General features: G+C 41.4%; 1 protein-coding gene across 1 annotated transcript in view; it reads left to right on the top strand.

Moving 5' to 3' along the window:
* Nucleotides 1-620: 620 nt before the first annotated feature.
* Nucleotides 621-23,735, top strand: part of LOC137612410 (LHFPL tetraspan subfamily member 4 protein-like) — a 40,437-nt gene continuing 17,322 nt past the window's right edge. Inside the window, exon 1 of the mRNA XM_068340918.1 lies at nt 621-1,029. Within this exon, the coding sequence (XP_068197019.1) occupies nt 621-1,029 (409 nt within the window). The remainder of the gene's footprint in view (nt 1,030-23,735) is intronic.

Here is a 23,735-nt window from a genome sequence, read left to right as displayed (position 1 = left end):
TTCGGCATGCTGCGTGGACAGTGAAGGCAGAGGAGGAAGAGCACCCCAAGGATTCTTCAGGAGGGAAAAACGGGCTCCACAGCCGCTACGAGACGCATCACATCTCACGGATGGTAATAAAGGACATCCTGGAACTCCTGATGGATGAGGACGGGAAACAGCTTTAGCCCCCTCCACCCGGCCACTGTGAGAAAAAAAAAAAATGTTTCGATGTTTTTTTAATCATTCATGGTGTAGCCCCAGGAAGCGTGCCGTAGATAGCAATGTTGAATCACTGGTCTTGGTAAATTATTTATTATCGGTGTAGGTAGGCTATGATTTTCTACGCGTCAATGTAGCATTTCCCTTACTCGCTTTTTCTATGTTTATCTTGTCATCATATCATATTTGCGGGTCTCGCTTATACCGTGCGGTTATGTAGGCCCTTTGAAAGCTACATAAGAAACAGCCAAAGCGGGGAAATTTTTTTAGCGCAGAAGACCTTTGTGGACGAAAAAATACAACATCTGGGCAGTGAGGGCCGAGGAGCTGTCTGGATTTGTGACATTTTTTCTTCTGAGAGCCTACAAGGGAGAAGGACAGGGTGAAAAGTGAGGTGTGAGGAGTGAAAATAACCAAACATGTTGCCTTCCCAAGAAGCCTCCAAGATCTACCATGACAACTATATGCGCAACTCCCGGGCCATCGGGGTGCTGTGGGCCATATTCACCATCTGCTTCGCCATCGTCAACGTGGTGGTGTTCATCCAGCCCTACTGGATCGGCGACAGCGTCAACACGCCGCAGGCCGGCTACTTCGGCCTCTTCCACTACTGCGTGGGCACCGGGCCGTCGCCCAGCAGGGAGCTCACCTGCGTGGGCAGCTTCTCCGATTTCAGCTCCATCCCGTCCGGAGCCTTCAAGGCGGCCTCCGTATTTGTGCTGCTGTCCATGGTGCTGATCCTCAGTTGCATCGCCTGTATGGCGCTCTTCTTCTTCTGCAACACCTCCACCGTTTACAAGACCTGTGCATGGATGCAGCTGCTGTGCGGTAGGAACTCACAACACACGCTATTATGCTTTCCATTTTTTACGTCACACTGGTGGGAAAATCAAGGTTGTGGATTGAGGGGATCACTCGCCCGAAACGTTATAATTTAGGCTAAAACGTGTGTTATTCTTTTGATGGAGCTTTATGGTGACCAGCCGTCAGATTTTATGTCAGAAATCTTTAATGTTAATGCAGAGACAATATAGAAACATCACACGTAACCTCTTGCCTGAGTAGAAAGAAGGTGAAAAATGTTTGTGCGGTAGTTGCATTGTCTATTGCTTGACTGGAATCAATATGCTGTAGTCCAAGGGGCAGAGGCCTTGTCTTGTTATAGTTAATTAGGAGTGTTGTACATATTTTCCTTTCCTGCAATAACATGACTGAAACTGTAGGAACACATACTGATTAATCAACGCTGAATGCAACACCACCACTGACAATCTACGGATACACTGCTGAATCTGTAAAGAACGCAGCAGCAGTATCACAGCTCTCTGCTGATGAAATGCAAATGTCATTAATTCATTTATTTCAGTGTAGGAGTGGTGGAGATATGACTTTTCTCCTGAGACTGAGAGAGGTGGTGCTATTTTCAGTTGATGATTCCAGATCGATTGGAAACGTTTTGCAATGATTTCAGAGAGGTGATTGATCTATTTATTTATTTATTTATTTATTTATTTATGTATTTATTTATTTATTTATTTATTTATTTATTTATTTATTTTTGCTAGTTTTTAGACATGAGGGGTGATAATGTTTGGCTTCAAAATATATTCTGGGTGTACTTATTCATGCTTCCTGTAGGGACAACTGAATAGTATTTCTATATATATATATATATATATATATATATATATATATATATATATATATATATATATATATATATATATATAACCCACACACATACAGTATATACATATATCTATTTTGCAGGTGCCAAAGCAAAGACACAATAGATGGCATTCTTTAAATATAGTGCGACAGAATAGGGTGACGCATGACATAAATTGGATCCATCTCAGTTTTTGTTTGATTTTTTTTCTTATTAAGGGAAAGTTTAAATGATTCAAAAACATGCATAAATTGCTGTAAAGGGTGACCACGTGTTCCCTGAGCAGCAATCCAGGTTTGACATTTCCACAGAACCTGCTCGGACAATGCAACAAGGGCAGGACAGAATCCTTCTAATTCAGAAATATGTCCAAATAAAGGGGTTGCTAAAATAATCTTTTCTAATGTTCCTTCACATTGGCAGATGAATAGATTTCAAATTGTTTCCCAGTTTGTGGAGAAAAAAAAGAAATTTTGAGCTGGATTGATCGACATTCTTTGAGCTAAGTGAGTAAAAGTTTAATCTGTGGTGATTGGTGTCACAAGGCCAAGCAAGTAAAATGAGCCTGTCAGCAAACCTGTGAGGAGCAAAAGCATCACGGATCTGCCAGAATGAGCATAAAATTCACAATTCCTCTCATATGCACATTTTATTTACAAGCTTTCTGTGGGTATCCAACTTCTTTATAAGCTGATCAATGTGATAAATAGGCCAGGCAGAATAGTGTGGGAGTCAGTTCTCTGTGCAAAAACAGTATAGTGAATAATAGGGAGGGAGAAAAGGAGGAAAGAGAGAGAGGGAGATCACCAGTTTCTCCTTCCATTTTGTTCTTTGCTTCATCTGCCCACTCTGTCCTGTTGTCATGATTGGGTTGAAAGGGGTTTATTTCTCTATGATTAGCATGAAATATATGGAATAGTTGACGTAAAGACTTTCCTGTCTTTAGGGAAATGAATAAATGAACAAGAATTACACCACATTTTTCTACAGAACTAGTATCCATTGCTGTAGCAATGTAAGAACGTTGAATGACATTAGAAGCTCTGTTGAAGTGTTCACAGTGACGTACTGTCAGTGAATTTACTTCTGGTTCCAATCCATACAGATTATAATGATAGAAAAATCCACAATATTTATTGAAAACACTTGAAACTAACAAAAGTAATAAATAAATACATGAATTGAAAATTAACAATCAAAATCAGTCATCACTTTTTAATTGCCATTCAACATATTTAAAAAAAACAACATACTACTGAAACAGGCCTGGCCAAAAATGATGTTACCTCTGTAAAACATTGAAAAAAAATTGACCAGAGGGACATAAATAACTCATGTGTTTCCTGTAATTGGCATCACAGGTGTGTTGAATCTCATAAGTAGTCAGTCTGTCTATTTAAAGGATTACAAATAGTCACTGTGCTGTTTGGTGACATGGTGTGTACTGCACTGAACATGGACAGCAGAAAGCAAAGGAGAGAGTTGTCACAGGAGCTCAGAAAGAAAATTATAGACCAGCATGTTAAAGGTGAAGGCTATAAGACTATCTCTATGCAGCTTGATGTCCCTGTGACAACAGTGGCACATATTATTCAAAAGTTTAATATCTGCGGGACTGTAGCCAACCTTCCTGGACGTGGCCGCAAGAGGAAAATTGACGATAAATTGAAGAGACGGATAGTTTGAAAGGTATCCAAAGAGGCCAGAACAACCTCCAAAGAAATTAAAGGTGAACTCCAAGACCAAGGTACATCAATGTCAGATCGCACTATTCGTCGTTGTTTGAGCCAAAGTAGGAGACGACCATGGAGGACACCAATGTTGAAAGCTAATCATAAAAAAGCGAGACTGGAATTTGCGAAAATGCATGTGGAAAAGCCACAAAGCTTCTGGAATAATGTTCTTTGGACAGACGAGACAAAACTGGAGCTTTTTGGTGGGGAACATCAACTATGTTCACAGAGAGAAAAATCAAGCATATGAAGAAAAGAACACTGTCCCTACTGTGAAACATGGAGGAGGTTCAGTTATGTTCTGGGGCTGCTTTGTTGCATCTGGCACAGGGTGTCTTGAATCAGTCCAAGGTACAATGAAATCTCAAGACTATCAAGGCATTCTTGAGAGAAATATGCTGCCTAGTGTCAGAAAGCTTGGTCTCAGTCGCAGATCATGGGTCTTCAAACAGGATAATGAGCCCAGACACACAGCCAAAAAAACCCAAGAATGGCTTAGAGAAAAGCATTGGACTATTTTGAAGTGGCTTTCTATGAGCCCACATCTAAATCCGATTGAACATCTGTGGAAAGAGCTGAAACATGACATCTGGGGAAGACACCCATCAAACTGGAGACAACTGGAGGACTATGCTCACGAGGAGTGGACCAAAATACCTGTTGAGAGGTGCAGAGGTCACATTGACAGCTACAAAAATTGTTAAATTCCAGTGATTGCCTCAAAAGGCTGTGCAACAAAAAATATTAAGTTATGGTTACCATTGTTTTTGTCCAGGCCTGTTTCAATAGTTTTATATATATTTATATATATATATATATATATATATTTCTGTTGAATGACCATTCCAAAGTAATGTCTGATTTTGATTGTTTAATTTTCAATAAATTTTCATTTCTTGTCACTTTGGTAACAATAAATGGTCACCAAAAGTGATTTTGGTGACCATTGTGGGTTTTTCTTTCATTAACAGAGGGGTACCAACAATTTTATATGAACAAGCCCTACTATCTGCTGTGATGCAGCCATGTTTTCAAGTTTAGTCATAGTCATATTAGAAAACAAATGGCTTTTCACTTTCTGACGTACCTAATCCATGGAGATATTTTGCAATCATGTCTCACTGCGTATCCAGGACGTCCTGAACCTCAGAGGTTTTGCCGTGGATGGGAAGCTGAAGCAATCACAGCATGTGGGGCTGTGAATGTCTCTCTCGCTCTTTTTATTTCTCTCTTTATCGTAATTTCTGTGCTGTTTATATAACAGTAGTTGACTAAATGTAGTGGAGTAACGGCACATTCCCACCTCAAACTATCACACTAAAAAATAAAGAAACAAAATTAAAACTCACGAGTTCAGCATTGTCTCCCTGACAATGATATCATATAATAATAATCAGTCATATCAGGTCTATTTTAGTAATATAACCAACATGTCATCAATCACTGTCTATGACATAATCCATTTGTTCTTACTGCTGTAAAAATGTGGTATATAACAATGAATGTATAATCTGGGCGGCAGTGGCTTACCGGTAAAGCGGGCGTCCTATGATCACAGGATTGGCGGTTCGATTCCCACTCCCGCCCAGCCATCTTTGGAGTGTGAGCTGACAATGGAAGGTGTCAGCTCACCTCCTGGTCACTGCCGAGGCACCCTTGAGCAAGGCCCTGTCCCCCTTACCAGATGCTCAGTTGGGGCGCACCCCGAAGTTGCGGCCCGTCACTCTGCCTCACCTGCACTGTACTTGCATGCTTACAGGCCCCAAGTGTGTTTCGTGTTTGTTTCAGGAACCTGCACACAATGTTAAAATGCATGTCTAACACATATGTATAGCTTGAGTGAAAAAAAACAATTTCCCCATTGGGGATCAATAAAATTGAATTCAATCTTAATTTAACAGTGACCTGAACTCAAAATTAAAAGAAAAAAAATACAATAACATTGGCAGACTAACCTACAAAAAGTAGAAATAAAATTGTATTAGTTTTTAAATACCAGGCCTTCACAAACCATTTAATATACCTATGTAAATGCAATTTCACACACACATGCAGAAGGAAAGCTACGTCTTATCCAGAGACAGCTCAGTTAAACTAACAAGCAGCCCATGAGAAAGGAGAAGCCTGGTTTTAAATCAATCTGTAAAGTTAAGAGGGAGCAGAACAAGTGGGATCTCCATGGAATTTAAGTGAAGTAAATAGGAACAAATAAAGACTAGGTATTTAAGTTTTCAACCTTCCTGCTAGCATCTGCCTTGTAGGAAAGGTAGTTGAACACAAGCAGACACAAGATATAACTAAAGGCCCATTACCGCTGTTGGGTAAAGACATTCTGTATTTGTATAAGGACAATGCCCATGCATCCATTCATCCACCCATCCATCTTTTTATCGACAACTGGTTATCCACCTTGTGGGTCATGGGTCATGGGTCTGATGTGAAACATAAAATGCGGGGAACACCCTAGACGAGACACCAGTTCATCATGGGTTACACAAAAGACTAGAGGAACACACAGCCATACTCAATCTCATATGTATGGAAATTTTGATGTGCCCAATTCATCGACGGTACATGAGGTGGGAGAAAACTGGAGAAACCCCACAAGCACAAGGAGAACATACACTCCACACACAAAGGAATCGAACTCAGAACCTTTTTGCTGTGTGACAATAATGCTACCTACTACAACTGTGTGTCGTGCCATAGCTAAAGTAAGACATTTATTGACACAACAAAGAAGACATAAAGAATTATCTGCCCTTTTGCCTCAGACTAGTGAATGGCCTCAAAATTCAGCAGGTGCATAGTTACATTATTTTCTACTATTTGCTGCTCTCTTGTGGTTTTGTTGTCAATATAAAAGATGCTCTGATGCATGTGGTCACTGACTGCTACAAGGTGTGAAACGGATGTATCTGGGAGGTGATAAATTGAGTGCCAGATGAAATCACACTCCAACATAGAACACAAAATCTGTCCTGTAGTTTTCAACAGCAAAATAAGAATCACAGTGATAAAGAAAGGAGGCACGGTGCTGCAGTGGGTAGCGACCGACTGTGCCACCGCACAGCAAAGCCGTTTCTTGTTTGAGTCCTGCTCTTTGCGGAGTTTGCTTGTTCTCCCTGTGTCTGCGTGGGTTCTCTCTCCTCCTTCTCCCAAAAACTTGCAGCTTAGGTGAATTGATCATGCGGTGCACTGGCATTGTGCCAGGAGTGTCCCTTGCCTCACGGCACCAGTTGGCTGTGATTAGCACCAGCATCCAGCGATCTGGGACAGCTGGCAAAGTGGGTATTGAAAATGAATGAATGAATGTTGAAGAATCAATCAATCAATGAAGTTTTATTTATAAAGCGCTTAATTATGGCAACATTTCAAAGCACAGACAGAATAGACAGAAAAACCCAACTGCACCCTCCAGGGCAAGCATAAGCAACGGCGGCGAGTAAAAACTCCCTCAGTGAGGAAGAAACTCCAGGCAGGACCCAGACTCTTTTTGGCGGCCATCCGTCTTAACTGGTTGTGTGGAAAAAGAAATAAAATGGAGGTAAGGACAGGGTAAGAGCAAAGAAAGAGACAAAGAGAGAGTGGCAGATAAGCCAGATAGAGTCCGTGTCTTTAGGGCTAAGTTTAGATGATATGATGCGGGCACTGAGGTAGGGAAGGGAAAGTCAGGCTGCGTTCACTGACTCCTGGGTTGCTGTCTTCAATACATGTTCCCAATCATGTAGTTGGTAAGTTCAGAGCACAATTAAAGCTGCATGGATGACTGTATCATGGCACGGAGGAAGAAAGGAAGAAGGACCCCAGCCGAAGGTTAGATGAGGGGTGATACTGGTAGGATGGGAGGAGCAGGTCCACAGCAGACGGGCGGATGAGGGGTGAACCTGAGAAAACCTGTGAGGACATAGAGACTCCAGGGAAGTAGTTGAGTTAGTAGGGTCTGATTGGAGACTAGGAGAGAAAGAGGTCTCCTAGTCTCCAGTAGTAACAGAGAGGCTTCAGAGAGAAGGAGAGAGGAGCTTAGTGTGTCTTGATGAGTAGTACTATAAGACAAAGAACTCAGCCTAAGCCGCCTAAATTTTTAAATTTTTGAAAAAGAAAAGTTTTAAGTTTAGTCTTAAATAATGAGAGGGTGTCTGCCTCCCAAACCAAGGTAGGGAGGTGGTTCCACAAAACGGAGGCTTGATACCTAAAGACTCTAGCCCCTCTCCTACTTTTGTAGATTCTGGGAACCACCAGTAGGCCAGTATGTTGAGAACGTAATGCTCTAGGTGTAGTATTTGGAACTAAAAGTTCCTTCAGATAAGTCGGTGCCGGGCCATGAAGGGCTTTGTAAGTGAAGAGTATTTTAAAATCTATCCTATCTTTCACAGGGAGCCAGTGCAGAGAAGCCAACACAGGAGAAATATGGTCAGTGGTACTGGTCTTTGTTAGGAAACTGGCAGCAGCATTCTGGATTATTTCTAAGATGTCTGTGTAGGTTCTCAGTTATCCAAGTGATGGTTATCCAGAAGGAAGAGGGACGTTCAGATCTTGGACAGGGAAGATAAATGGTTGGAGAGAAGAGCGAAAGAGGCCATTCACATCAAAGTGGAGAAGCCATCTCTGAACAGGGGGGGAGGTCTGTGACATTACCTTTCTCCCATTTACAATCATGTCCATTCAAAAAAAAACTCCCTAAAATATTGTCTCAGCCGATTGACCCAGGTGATGTGTCTCATGCCAATGACCCTCATTAGCATAAAAAGGTGAAACTCACATTTCAACGACCCCCTTTGACACCCAACAATCGTTGAGGAGCCAGGCAGCTTGTTGGAATCTGAATAGCACTGACCACACCCCACAGGGTTAATAAGGGGGACATGGCCAGCGACCTTCAGAACTGAAGAAGTCTCTTGGATGAGAGACGAAACATCTTCAAGAACTTTCTTAATGTTCAGTGGATTGACTTAAACAGCTTTGGATTATTTATAGTGTCTTCAGTGAGTTTTTGGGGGTAGCCTGAAAAAAGTGAGTCACAGTAATCTAGTCTGGAAGTGATGAAAGCGTGGATTAATTTCTCCATATCATTCTGTTTTAAAATATGCCCAATTTTAGCAATGTTTCAGAGATACAAAAAGGTTGCTCTAGATGCCTGTTTTATGTGTGAGTTAAATGACAGATCCTGATCAAATATGACACCCAGATTCCTCGTAGAGGTTTTGGCCTCAAAACTGATGCCATCGGAAGCAATTACGTCTCCAAGCACTACATACCTAAAGGATTTTGGGTCGAACACAATGACCTCAGTTTTACCAGAATTTAGATGCAAAAAGTTATTGGTTGTCCAACCTTTAATTTCTTTGATACACTCTTATAATTTGCCCAACTGACAGACTTCATCAGGTTTAATCGATGGATACAGTTGCGTATCATCAGCATAATAATAGAGGTTGATGGCGTGTTTCCTTATCAAATTAGCTAGAGGAAGTGTGTATAAGATTAACAATAATGCACTAAGAACTGAGCCTTGAGGAACTCCATAACTAACTGTAGTGGACAGGGAGTAGTCATTATTAAGGTTAACAATCTGGGAACAGTCAGTTAAATAGGACATAAACCACGTCAATGCTGATCCCTTAATACCAACTGTTTTTTCCAGTTTTTTCAATAGAATATTGTGGTCAATTGTGTCAAAAGCTGCGCTAAGGTCCAAGAGAACCAGTATAGAAACAAGTCCTCTGTCTGAAGCTGTTAGAAGGTTGTTGCTAACCTTGATATGTGCTGTTTTCATACTATGATGTTCCCTAAAACCTGACTGGAAATTATCAAATAAACTTGGATTTAAAGAAATCACAAAACTGATTTACTACTATTTCCTCCAAGTTCTTGGATAAGAATGGGAGATCTGATATGGATTGATAATTATTTAGAACAGCAGGGTCCAGGTTAGGTTTTTTGAGAAGGGGCTTGATTACAGCTACTTTAAAAGAAAGTGGTATGTATCCTAGTGATAATGACATGTTAATTATATTAAGTAAGTGGCTGCTAGAGCTTCTTTGATGAGCTTTGATGGAATTGGATCAACAAACAGGAGGATGGTTTAGCTGAGGAGACTGATCTGTATTGGAGAAAATACATTCATAGAACCAAAAGGTTGAAGAGTCAGACGTGTGTTTTTCGGATCTGAAGAAAGACTAGAGTTGGCGGAGGACAGGATGCCATTAGTTTTGTCTATGATGAACAGGATCTTATTATTGAAGAAATTCAGAAAGTGGGCGGCACGGTGGCGTAGTGGGTAGCGCTGTCACCTCACAACACAGTGGTTCTGGGTTCGAGTCCCACTCTGCAGAGTTTGCATGCTCTCCCCGTGTGAACTTTTAGCCTTGCTACCTTTCCGCCTGGTCTCCTGGACACACAATATGTCTACCTTCCTCCTCTGCATCATGTCAACTAAGTCTCTACCTTTTCCAATATTCTACCTTACCAATATTCAACGTCCCTACTCTCAGTCCTATACTCTACGTGTTCCTATTCTCTCTCTTCCTACGAACACACTTTCCTCCTCTCCTTCTTCAACCAATAGTAGTCCAATTTCCACCGGCACCCTGTAGGTGAACAGCACCGATGGCGCTCATATTTAACTCAGGCCTGGAAGTCATATATTCGATTTGTATACTGTTTTGGAAAATGTTTTACATCGGATGCCCTTCCTGACACAACCCTCTGCTGGGCTTTCACTAGGAGGTAGTATGACGAAGCCACTGTAGCCAATTGTAAAAGAATTGAGCAAGCCACAAAAAGCCACACTCTGTGTCCAAGACAGTGGTGCAGTGCGCAGATGACCAATGCTTGTTGCGAGGGTGCATTGGAGGGTTACCCCCCATGGGGGGTTCCGGGGGGCCTTCCCTGGGAAATTTTTTAGAAAATGGGGTTGTTTTCCTGCATTCTGGTGCATTCTGATGGCAAAATCTTTTGTTCAGTTTACCTACAAAAATACACTAAAGTCAACAGTTCAAGCTTAATTATCTTTATTTCTATCCTACTTTATGCAGGTATAAATGTGAGATTCAACAATTGAAAACTTGCATTCACTTTGGTGAAGATACTGTCAAACAAAATATTACTCAATGTTTACTTGTAAGTTTTACTTGGACTAGAAGACATTTTAACTTTGACTTAGACACTTTGATTTTAATAAATTTGATTCCTGGTATTACTCAATGTTTACTTGTAAGTTTTATTTGGACTGGAAGACATTTGAACTTTGACCATTACCACCAACACCATTGGTATGTCATAGTTTAGTTTAGTTTTTTGTTTTTTTAATTCGATAACATGATTTTTCATTTCAATTTAAAAAGGCATGAAAAATAGCAAGCGAAGTGAATACACTTTTTCATGCATCGCTGGTTATTCCTGCCGGTCATAGGGATCAAAAGTCTAAGACTACAAAAATGTATTGATAATATCTTTCATTGACCTTCTGATCGGTCTGTCACCACTCCTACCCCCTCTCAGCATTCACCATTTGTTGTTCAATTAGAATTTTAACACAAACTCTGCTATATAACACTGGATTCTTAATTTCTTTCAATCGGTCGTCCTTGCCTTGTCGTACACCATTTTGTGGGTTTAGCTTGTAAAAATATAATCTTTTTGTTTTTCATTGGATGAGATGAGTGAATATTTAATGATCGGGATCGTTCGGGTCACTTCGGCGATTTTCATCGGCATGCTCCAGCTATTTCCTTCAGCTATTTTTATTTAGTTTTGATGTCCAGTTGCTTTCCTCTGGACGTGAAATGATTTGCATGAATTACCTTTAAACTGTCAGGGGACAGACACAGTCTGTATAGTGTGTACTGTGGGCGAAAGTACAGTGGGTGACAGTGCAGTAAGTGACAATGCAGTAGGTGACAGGGCAGAAGGTGACTGTTCTAGGAGTGCAGAGACGTGTGTAAGACTGCGACTCTGCATCCTGGTCCCAACTGTGGGTCATTGTTTTGGGTTGGAAATAAACGCCATTCCAAGTAGGATGTATGCCGTTTCTCCAAATGAAACTGGGTTTTCCCTAAAAAGTCCACCAATTATCAATAAACTGTATGTCATTAGCAGGACACCATCTAGACAGCCAGCGGTTGAGTGCCATGTGGCTAAACATGTTATCACTGGTCAGGTTGGGAAGGGGACCAGAGAACACTGCGGAGTCTGACATTGTTTTTGCGTAGCTGCATGCCGACTGGCTGTTATTTTCGTGACCCCTGATTGGCGTAACAGGTGTCACTACTGCCTACACGAATTACAATCTATTTACAATTATTTTTAGGCAGCAGTTTCAACAATGACTCAATGTCGCCTGCTCTGACACCCAGGATACATTTGACTAGGTCGCTAGTGTTGTTAGTTTACCATGCCACACCACAGAGCTGCCAATTACCAGAGTGTCTTTCTCAGCGGGTGTGTCGCTGAGCGGTGAAAAGCTGTTCAATACATGAAGTGGTTGTGGTGATTGGTGGTGAACCCGAAGCTTTCACCTGCCACTATGCTTCATGTTTCCTGACTGCACGGCTAACCTGAGCTGGGGAGTGGCTAACCAGAGATGGTGGATCTGCGCCAGCTAAAGATACCTGGCTAGGTGGCACAGCTATATTTTCAACCATGGAACGGACAAAAGACTTCTATTGGCTAAGCCTTGCTTCCATCAGAGAAAAAGCACAACACTTCGTGTAGGTGCCCTTGTTGCTGAAGAAAGTGGGGGGATAAACTAAACATCAGACGCACTGTGCAACACAGAGAGGGAGAAGGAGGAGAGTGGAGAGAGGGAAGAGTTTCCCTGACTAGCAGCTAAGTTAGCTCTAAACTATGGCAGATTACCCTAATAATAAAACACTCGCAGGAGGTTAGCCGGAATACGTGATAACTTCCGCTATCAAATTTTAAGCTGGAAAAAACAACTAGCTTCCTCTACAGTTTTGAAACGACACGAGATATTAACAGTGATTGTACGACAACAGTGAAAGAAGACGCCACAGTCGAACAAACACAGCAGGAAATGACAGAAATGCTTACCGCAACAGAAAGAGGCATCCAATCATGTACAAAGAAGATTTATACATGATTAATTGTTATCTGATGAATTTGTGTGTCAGGAATTTGAATCTGATTTTGAATTTTGCATTTTGAATCGAGACACCTATTAGTTCCTAGTTTATTTTTAAAATGTTTTATTGATGTTTATCTAATCACTAGATATCTAATCATTAGATCGATAAAAAACACACTCCCATTGTGAGTATCTATTTACATATGTAAATAGATATTCACAATTGGAGTATGTGGGGGAAGAGAGATATCTAAACTTCGCCGAAAGCCTATAGCTCACCACCTTGAGGATGATCATTAATCACTCATTCTGCCCTACTGGGGGTAGCTGCAGGACTCCTGGCACTGCAAAGTGACAAAGTGTAACACAGTGCATGCAGTATGGGCCAATTGTTTTTTGTTGTTGTTGTTGTTGTTGTTGTTTGTTTGCTTGTTTTTCGGTTTGTTTATTTCTTCTTCTTTTTTGTTTTTTTTTGGGGGGGGTGGTTAGATATAGGCTAAATTAACCAAAAGTCGAGTATATTAAAGTTTGGCCCCTGATCATGGCATTGTGCTGGTGCACTGCTGCAAAAACAGATTCAACAGGAATGTTCACTGAATAAAAACTCAATTTCTCCTCATCCTCATTCCATCTGCAAGAATAGTAAGGTTTAAATGTCTCTGGAGTATTAAGGGAATTACTCCTCAATCTCGAGAGACACTCAATTAATACATATAATTACGATGAACTAAATGGACTAAAAAAATATAACCTTGGTAAAAACAATTGGACACTGGTTTCTGGGTAGAGAAGAGGGATGAGACATATCCTGATATTTATAAGCTAATAATGGGTCAAACTTTGCATCTACATGAGTCTGTATGTTCGCTGACCTGAATCAATAGGATTCATATTGATGCATATGAAATTATCTCTAAGGAACCATTCATAACTTTCGGAAATAGTAACTATAGACTCAGATGAAACAATACTAAACTACAGTTTCGCTAGTGATTGTAGAACCACTGGTAAAGCTGGCAAAGTACATACATTCAAGATGCTAAACCATGACTAAAAGTGCATCAGGATCAGTTGCCGCTGATAAAATCCAACTGGAGCTTGTTGCAAATATGGATGAGGGAGAACCCCAACTTTTTTATATGCTAATAATCTGTATTGTGTGGTACTGTGACCCATCTTCATCTGTGTATTATAGTTTCAGTTGAGTAATTGAGGTCTTGAGTACTCTAGCCTGTGTGTGAAACCTTACAGCAGAAATCTGTCTCAGCACAGACTTGCAGATTAGCTAGTGGTTATCCAATGTGGGTAAATCACCATGGTAACCTTGTCTGAACATTGTGAAAGCTCCAACCACATTAAAAGAACACATCCACGTTACTGCTAAAGTGTATGCAGCAAACTCCAAACAGGTATGCCTACATTAACAGCGTTTGAACTATTAATCATTTATTGCTTATAATGTAGACTTAGCAGCGTTTTTTAATGTGGAAAGAGTGGCCTAGATTATCTTAAAGCAGGTCTATGAGGAGCATTAGAGGAAAATGTTCCTGGGAAAATTCATGTAGATTTCCTTTTAACTCACCTTATTGATTCATATAATAAGAGGCACTGAAGAATTGGAGGTATGGTTTGAGTTTTATCTTTCAACAAATTTGAGAGATTTGATTTGTCTGATTTAGCTGGTCTATCCCTCCTTGCCTTCATCTAGTTCTTTTTTATATCCACCCTTACAGGAGAAATGAGGTACCAGTGGAATACACAAGAGTCCAGGACCCGTTGCCGTTCAACAACTCACTTTCCCACTCCTCTAAATCCCTTCTTTAGGTCCCTTCCTTGTATATTCCAATATTAAACAGAGCTAAACAGGACATGGGCCAGGGCACTGGGGAGGAGCTGTCCTGGGAGAGCTGACCTGTCAGCAGCTGCTGTGTGTGTGTGTGTGTGTGTGTGTGTGTGTGTGTGTGTGTGTGTGTGTGTGTGTGTGTGTGTGTGTGTGTGTGTGTGTGTGTGTGTGTGTGTGTGTGTGTGTTTCTAGAAATAATCCAAAGACAAAAAGAAGCAGTTTACACAGAAATAAATATTTAGAGGAGCAGCTGATTGAGATCAGTTAGGGGTTGTGGAAAAAAAATCTTGAAAACAGACATTTTACCACCAATAGAAAATATATAAGAGTAGAAAAGAAAAAAAAAAAAAGAAGAAAAAAACCCCCAATGTACTCTTTGGACAGGGCATTGGCATGAAGGAACCCACTCAAGTTTGATGCATGTATAGGGTTGACTGCACAACATCACAGACTGAGGTCTTCCAGCATATTCCCTGATTATGCAAAAATGTTGAAATGATTTCCAAGAAAATTCATGGAGGCTTTCATGGAAATATTTAGGGAGGTCGGTTTCAACATTTCAGTCTAGTAGCTTGTTTTACTGCCAGTTTTAACACAATCACTATCAAATGTGTCTTATCTTGTCATTAGTAATTGGATTTAGAGCATTTTTAATCATATCACAACTTTAAACAATTTGTCACAACCTGGAGGCAGTTTCACCTGCTTGATTCACGTGACACTAATAACTTACATGACAGTCAGGTAGGTAAAGGACCCTAATGTCACATAAAACTGCTGGATGGCTCGATGGTGACGATCCAAGAAGTCTATGACTGTAAAGGAGTTTGAACATCGTTACAGGAAGTGCTGATGTTTTTCTCCAACCTGTTCAACCTGTATGACTTCTGTTCCCTTGCGCTTCTGCTCCGATGACCATTTGTGTTAGTGTCGAAAGACTTCTGTTCATGTGAGGCTGCAGGATTAACGTCTAAGTTATGGTGTGAGAGTTGATTTGGTAATGAATTCTCTGGAGCCAGCGAGGGCTGTTGTCTTTCCCTTTTTCATCACAATAATTGTAAATGTGTGAAGACTTTGCGAGTGGTTTTGTGTTTTCCTATGTGTGTTTGTAAGCATGTGTGTAGCTTCATTCCTCCAGTAGTATCTACTCAATATGTATGTAGATAAACCCTCATGTGTTTCCAGCAGCAGCTAAATAGATGCTGCAGTGGTTGAGCTAAATATAGAACAGCAAGGAGGGAGAAGAGTTTCCCTGGGGAATACAAATCCCCCTCCTGCCCCACACCTCCTCCTCTCTCCTTCTATCTCATTCTCTCTCTGAGATTTCTGGCTGACTTTTCCCCCAACTAAATGTACATGTTTTAATTATCAGTTTCCTAATAAATAATTCTAAAGTCACTGCGGTGTTTCTAAAAATATCCTGTCAGCTGAATAATGGATTCCATTTACCCTTCTTAGCGTTGTCACTCATTGTGTGTGTTTGTGCATCAGACAGAAAGAAAGGAAAACACTTTGAAGAAGGAAACGCTCTTATTCATGAGTATCTGACATGTATGCATCTCTTTTATGAGAGTATTGTTTTCATTCATTTTGGGCGGATCACATTTTGCTAACCTACGTCAGTAACTTCACCAAACCGTACACAACGTTACAGTACCAGTTATGGCTTTTAAAGGTTTGACTTTTGTATCAATTTGTTTTTGTTTAGTTTGTTTCAGGTAGGGTGTCTTTAGCCAGGCTGGATCGCTTTTACTGTTTTAAACACCATTTCAATGTTTTTAAAGACTGTAATATCATGCCAGCTGCTTATACTGATCATTCTCTGGTTTTATGTCGCGTTGTGATGAGAAATATTTTACCTAGGAGTGCATACTGGCATTTTAATTCAACTTTAGCTTTAGACAGAGGCTTTAGAGATATCTTCAGTTATTTTTGGAACACTTTTAGACTTAGAAAACCTGATTTTACCTCTCTTAGGCAGTGGTGGGACTATGGCAAAACAGAGATAAAACTCCTGTGCCAACAATATACTCTGAACGTCACACGTGACACCTGCCAGTCTATGAAAGACCTGGAGACTGAGATCATGGAGTTAGAGACAAGCGCTTCCACAGGAAATCAGAGGTGTACAGAAATCCTCAAGTCCAAAAGAATGGCTTTAGCCGACCTGTTGGATACTAAAGTACAGGGTGCACTGGTCCGATCCAGGGTGCAAAACATCACCGAGATGGATGCTCCCTCTAGCTTCTTGTTCGGCCTGGAAAGGAAGCATGGACAGACCAACGTGATCCACTCCCTGCTGTCTGACACAGGACAGGAGCTGACAGAGCCTGGACAGATCAGAAGGCGAGCTGTGAGTTTTTATTCATCATTGTATGACAGTGAATTTTAGAGAGTTTCAGCTAAAATGAAAAGTGTCGGGTGTGATGTGTGATAGAAGAGTTTCAGCTAAAATGAAGGGAAAGGTGTACAAAACTGTGGTGAGACCAGCGATGTTGTTTGGCCTAGAGACAGTTTCACTGAAGAAAAGACAGGAGACAGAGCTGGAGGTAGCAGAGATGAAGATGCTGAGGTTCTCTCTGGGAGTGACCAGGAAGGATAGGATCAGGAATGAGTACATCAGAGGGACAGCACATGTTAGAGGTTTTGGAGATAAAGTCAGAGGTCAGACTGAGATGGTTTGGACATGTCCAGAGGAGAGATAGTGAATATATTGGTAGAAGGATGCTGAGTTTTGAACTGCCAGGCAGGAGGCCTAGAGGAAGACCAAAGAGGAGGTTTATGGATGTAATGAGGGAAGACATGAAGGTAGTTGGTGTGAGAGAAGAGGATTCAAAGGACAGGGTTAGATGGAGGAAATTGATTCGCTGTGGCGACCTCTGAAGGGAAAAGACGAAAGGAAAAGAAGAAGATTCTATGACAGTGAATACCGAGTAAACCAACCACTGTTAGAGGAGTTCTGTGCAGAGCTACCTCAGGTCTCCACGGAGACAAATTCACAACTCAACCGGCCACTGGAGTTAGAGGAACTCTACACTGCCTTGCAGAACATGCAGGGACGACGATCGATATCTTTGGTCCGAGGTCGAATTTTATAAAGCCTTCTGGGACATTCTAGCATGTGATATGCTAGAAGTGTTTACCAATAATCTGGCCTCAGGCTCCTTGCCACTGTCCTGCCGGAGGGCAGTTGTTGCCCTCCTGCCTAAAAAAGGCAATCTGCAGGACATCAAGAACTGGCGCCCTGTGTCACTGCCCTGCACCGATTACAAGATTCTGTCCAAGGCTTTGGCTACCAGGCTGAGGGAAGCTATGGAGCAGGTCATCCACCGGGATCAAACCTACTGTGTGCCCGGCAGGTCCATGACAGACAATGTCTACCTAATTCGAGATGTTTTGGAGGTTTCCAGATCATTGGGTATAAATGCTGGTCTTGTTTCATTAGATCAGGAAAAGGCATTTGACCATGTTGAGCACAGCTTCCTCTGGAAAACTATGGAGAAGTTTGGGTTCAGCACCGAGTTTATTTCCAAGATCCGGGTGCTGTACAGTGACGTTGAGAGTATACCGAAGTTTAACGGCAGTTTGTGTGCCCCCTTCAGGGTGCATCGGGGCATCCGGCACGGCTGTGCTCTTTCTGGGATGCTCTACGCACTCTCACTGGAACCCCTCCTCTGTTAAATCCACAAAAGCATCGACGGTTTGATTTTACCTGGTGTTAGAGAGAGCATTCTTTTATCTGCCTATGCTGCTGATGTTGTTGTTCTTATCAAAAACCAGAAGGCTGTTGATGTTTTGGTGAGTTTGACAAACTCATTCAATGTTTGAACTGCTGCAAAAGTAAACTGGAACAAAAGTGAAGCCCTTGCTGTTGGTGAGTGGCATGGCAACCTCCCGGTTCTTCCTCAAAACTTGTGTTGGAAGACTGATGGTGTCAAATATCTCGGTGTGTACCTGGGAGATGAGACAACAACCAGGAAGAACTGGGAGGGCGTCATTGAAAAAATAGAAGGGAAACTCCATCCCCAGAATGTCATACAGAGGTCGAGTTTTAGTGATAAACAACCTGGTAGCCTCACAGCTGTGGCACCGCTTGGCCTGTATGGACCCTCCATCAGGGTTTCTAGCCCAAATCCAGACCAAACTTCTTAACTTTTTTTCTGGGATGGGCTGCATTGGGTGCCTCAAGGAGTGTTGTTTTTATCAAGAGAGGAGGGGGGACAGGGCCTAATCCACCTGGCTAGTAGAACAGCCACGTTCAGATTACAGTTTATCCAGCGGTTTCTGACCGGACCAGCAGATCTGACGTGGAGAGAGGTGGCCAGCTGCATATTCAAACGTGTGAGTAACTTGGACCTGGATGCTGCACTGTTTTTAATGGACTCTAAGTTTCTAAAGTTAAATGGTTTGCCTCCGTTTTATCATGGTGTTTTTAAGTCATGGGCCCTATTTAAAAGCAGCCCAGGAAAAAGCTCTGACTCTCTGTTCTGGTTACTGAAGGAACCACTAGTGCATGGAGCCAGGCTGGATGTCTGCAGTGGAGCCACACCTGGGCTTTCTGCAGCGCTTTGCAAAACCAGGACCATGACCCTCCAGCAGCTGGTGGACAACGCCGGGCCAGCGTTGGCGGATGCCCAGGCTGTGAGCTCCCTGCTGAACATCCAGTCCACCAGGGTGGCTCAGAGGGTGCTACAACTGTGGAGGCAAAGACTCTCCGGGAAGGAGAGAAACCTCCTCCTGGACTATAGTACAGGGACTGTGCCGGACAGCAAAGATCCTTTCCCTGAGGTCCACATCAGTTCCCTGTTTGGAGAGCTGGAGGGTCCTCTCCTCGGAGATGAACGACAAATCAGCCTGCACACGGCCAACAAAAAAATACTGTACAAACAATGTGTAAAAGTGATCAACAAGAAAAACCTGTGTAACAGAGCACCCACTACCTGGGCCAACAGGATGACGGGAAATGGACCTAACCCACAGTGGAGACTTCTATACAAACCTCCCCTCAAGAAAAAAACAGCCGACCTCCAGTGGAGGATTTTACATGGTGCCATTGGTTCCAATGCTTTTATCCCTGTTTTTAACCCTGCGGTGTCCAGCCAGTGTCCCTTCTGTCTCCTTCGTGAAACAGTCTTTCATGCTTTCAGTGAGTGTGGGAGACTTGCAGTGCTCTTCACTCTTCTAACGAATGTTTTTAATTTGTTCAGTGAAAATTTAAGTATCAGGAAATTCATTTACGGTGCTGGGTACAATAAATCGAATCAGAGAAAGTGGCAGCTTTTAAATTTATCTCTAGAGAGGCAAAACTCGCAATTTATGTGACCAGGAACAGGATAATTGAAAACAATACTATTCAAGAAGCAGCTACTGTTTTTTGCTGTAACATCAGATGTCGCTTAAAACTAGAATTTGGTTTCTATAAAATGACAAAAAACCTGAATAACTTTAGGAACATCTGGTGTTCCTAAAGTTATTAGGAACACCTAATAGTTGATGAACACCTCACTTTTGCAAACTTCCTGATATAATGCACTAATTTTTAAATTGTATTTCCTTTTGTTTATTGGTGTTTAGTGTTTTTGAGTGTTTAGTGTTTTTGAAGTTTCATCTAATGAAAAATTGTGTTGACAAAAGGTAGTTTTCTAGGTTCTTGGAACATTGACATTATTTGTGATGGGAAAAATGTATTTGGAATTCGAACAAATTGGTATTCGAATTTCCGGAACAAATTGTGGTTGGAAACCGAGGTTTGCCTGTACCTTCTCTGGATTATTTAACCTAAATTGGATGTTGTCCATGGGAAAAAGATGATGGACTTTCTGAATTGTTTTTAGTGATTACACACAACATTCATCACTAGCTTTGAAGATATCAGGGCAGCCTTACACTGGAGAGAAGTATCACGAGATAACATCCCTGTTCTAACTCTGATGAAGAAAAATCGTCTATAGGTTTATTGTCTTACTGTCGGCTAATTAATATATTGTTGAGATTGGTAATGCGCAACCAATAAGTATTTTCTTCATAAAGACACTGTGGAATCATACTGCCCTGAACTGGAGATTATGTCACACTGCCGCTGTGTGAGTTAAAATTTGAGCATTTCTGTATCTTTAGCTTAGCTACTTTGGGGGGTCCTCATCAACCTGGTTATAATAGTAATCATCAACATCATCATCTATTTCTTTAGCTTGACTATACACTAGTTCAGACAAAAGCAACTCTGTATGACATGATGGACCAATGCTTGAGCCCCAAACCAATGCTTGAGCATTGGTCCAACATGGATTCTAAAATGCAATTTTCAGCGTCAAACATGGTTTAGATGGATACTTTACCTCCAGACATAAATTAAATGAGTTGGCAGAAAACCATCACTCACTGACTCCTCAGTAGAGCCCAAAACTGCTTTGTTTAGTTCAGTGACAAATTATTCTTGTACCGGTGTGATGACGCGTTATACACAGACATCTGTATACAAACAAGAGTTGAGACACATGCCAGCCACTCATTCCTCAAGTGGTAAAGGGCTCTGGGATGAATGAGGGAAAGAAAATCATCCACACACACAGGCATGATCATAACTCAAATAAAAGCTCTGTGTATCTGCTAAGATCCCATGCATTAGCTAGATTGAGGACAGCGGGCCAAGGTCTAGACATATTAACTGCGGAAAGGGCAGACCTCAGATGTCTTCATTAAATTATAACCTGGACATTGTGATCTTTAAAGGCAGTCATGTTCACACCTTTCCATCCTGAGCAGAACTCACTTAAATATGGACACAGTGGTTTGGATAGGTCTGCAGATACAGCTTGGGCACAGCTATAAACTTGTCTTAAACAGGGTGATTTTTCGATTTTGGCATTTCCTCTCAAAAGGGTTTGGCTGTTTTCAAATAGTAGAGAAAACCATGTGATTTTTCACTGGAGATTATGCAATCCGCACAGTAAATACTCAGTTCTAATTAGCTGTTAAATATGATGTGGGGATCAAGGAAGTGCAACATCCAGATGCAGTTAATAAAGACTGAGCAGGTGTAGTTCAATAATTAATTCAAAACAAAAGGTAAATAACACAAGACTTCACAAGTGCAGGGAGGTATCCAAATCAATAAAGCAGGGAAAGCTAATCCAACTGGGAACAGAAAAAGAAAAAGAAGTTAATAAATTAAAAAAAAACAAAAAACAGCAAACTTGACTTGCCAGGCTCAACCCGGCAGGTTGTATGAAATCTGTCCAAGGTCTTCAGAATCAACAATGCAGGTGTCTGTGCACTGAGTGAATGGGCACATGTAGTTAATGGATAGATTTGATAGCCGATCAGATCATAAGTTGGCGACTGTAAGTCCTTGCTGGCCTCACTTTGACTTGACATGTACGTTTCCTGTGATTGGATACTCACTTCTGAGAAGGCATCACTATGCATATCACAAGAGTCAGTTCAGTAGACCGTAGAGCTTTAGTGGAAAAATCTACATGCGTTTTGAACCTGGAAAATCTTTTTTGCTCCCACAATGGCTGGAGCAGAAGAAAACGAAGACTTGCTTGCCGATATACTTGCAGTGCCATTTTCAAGACATACATTTGAACAGACGAGGTCATCCTAACCCTGAACCAGCTAACCTGTCCCAGACTTGAAAAGCATTTGCGTGCCATTAACAGAAAAATAAATAGGAGCGGTACCCGTGACTGACAGGCTCCAAGGGATGCTGCAAATTGTTCTGCTGGGAATGCCTTTTGTTTGCAAAGGATTGATTTGACGTTTGGAGACTGGATTAGTAAACTTGAATTGTTTAACCAAGGCACCGACAAGATACCAAAGCACGACTGAATATTTGCAAGCTACTGCACTTTTAAAGATTTTTGTAGACACCAGATTGATTGTGTCATGTTCCTGTGTAAACGGGAACTTTCATTCAGGGTCCATGTTGAAAGCACTTAGTCTTCAAACAGAGGAACCAGAATTTATTTCTTTTTTGCTGAGCATGACACAGATCTGCATTACTACTTGTCCACAGAGTGTTTACTGGGACATCTGGCAAAATACAAAAAAAAAATTACAATCAATCATTGATGAGGACCCAGATGGGTCCCAACTATGGTCATTGGAATGTGAATAGCACTGACCACACCCCACAGGGTTAATAAACTTGGACAAGACCAGGCACCACCAGAACGAAAGAAGCCTCTTGGATGAGAGGTGAAACGTCTTCAAGAAACTTTAAAGTCAAGTGGATTGATTTAAACAGCTTTGGATAACCGTGACCTGGATAACTGAGAACCTACAGAGACATATATGCACCACACACAGACAGATACTCTGCAGTGAAAAAGAGTGAAGATATACTGTACAAATCTAATATATATTTACAGTGTGTATATATATATATATATATATATATATATATATATATATATATATATATATATATATATATATGTATATATATATATATATATATATATATACACTCAACAAAAAAATAAATGCAACCCTTTTTGTTGCTCCCATTTTTCATGAGATGGACTTAAAGATCTATAATTCATTCCAGATACACAATATTACCATTTCTCTCAAACATTGTTCACAAATCTGTCTAAATGTGTGATAGTGAGCACTTCTGCTTTGCTGAGATAATCCATCCCATCTCACAGGTGTGCCACATCATCATGCTGATCTGACATCATGATTAGTGCACAGGTGTACCTTATATTGCCCACAATAAAAGGTCACTCTGAAATGTGCAGTTTTGTCTCACAGCAAAATGCCACAGATGCCACAAGCATTGAGAGAGCGTGCAATTGGCATTCTGAGAGCAGGAATGTCAACCAGATCTGTTGCACGTGCATTGAATGTTCATTTCTCCATCAAAGGCGTTTCAGAGAATTTGGCAGTACATCCAACCAGCCTCACAACCACAGACCATGTGTAACCACACCAGCCCAGGACCTCCACATCCAGCAGGTTCACCTCCAAGATCGTCTGAGACCAGCCACTCAGACAGCTGCTGAAACAATTGGTTTGCATAACCAAACAATTTCTGCATCAACTGTCAGAAACCATCTTAGGGAAGCTAAACTGCATGCTCGTCGTCCTCTTTGGGGTTTTAACCTGACTCCAGATCGTCGCCGTAACACTTAAGTGGGCAAATGCTCACATTCGATGGCGTCTGCCACGTTGGAGAGGTGTTCTCTTGGA

The sequence above is a fragment of the Antennarius striatus genome, chromosome 2, assembly GCF_040054535.1.
Source record: "Antennarius striatus isolate MH-2024 chromosome 2, ASM4005453v1, whole genome shotgun sequence".
Lineage (NCBI taxonomy): Eukaryota > Metazoa > Chordata > Actinopteri > Lophiiformes > Antennariidae > Antennarius > Antennarius striatus.
Note: the sequence above shows the minus strand (reverse complement) of the source record. Positions and strands in the feature narration are given on the sequence as shown.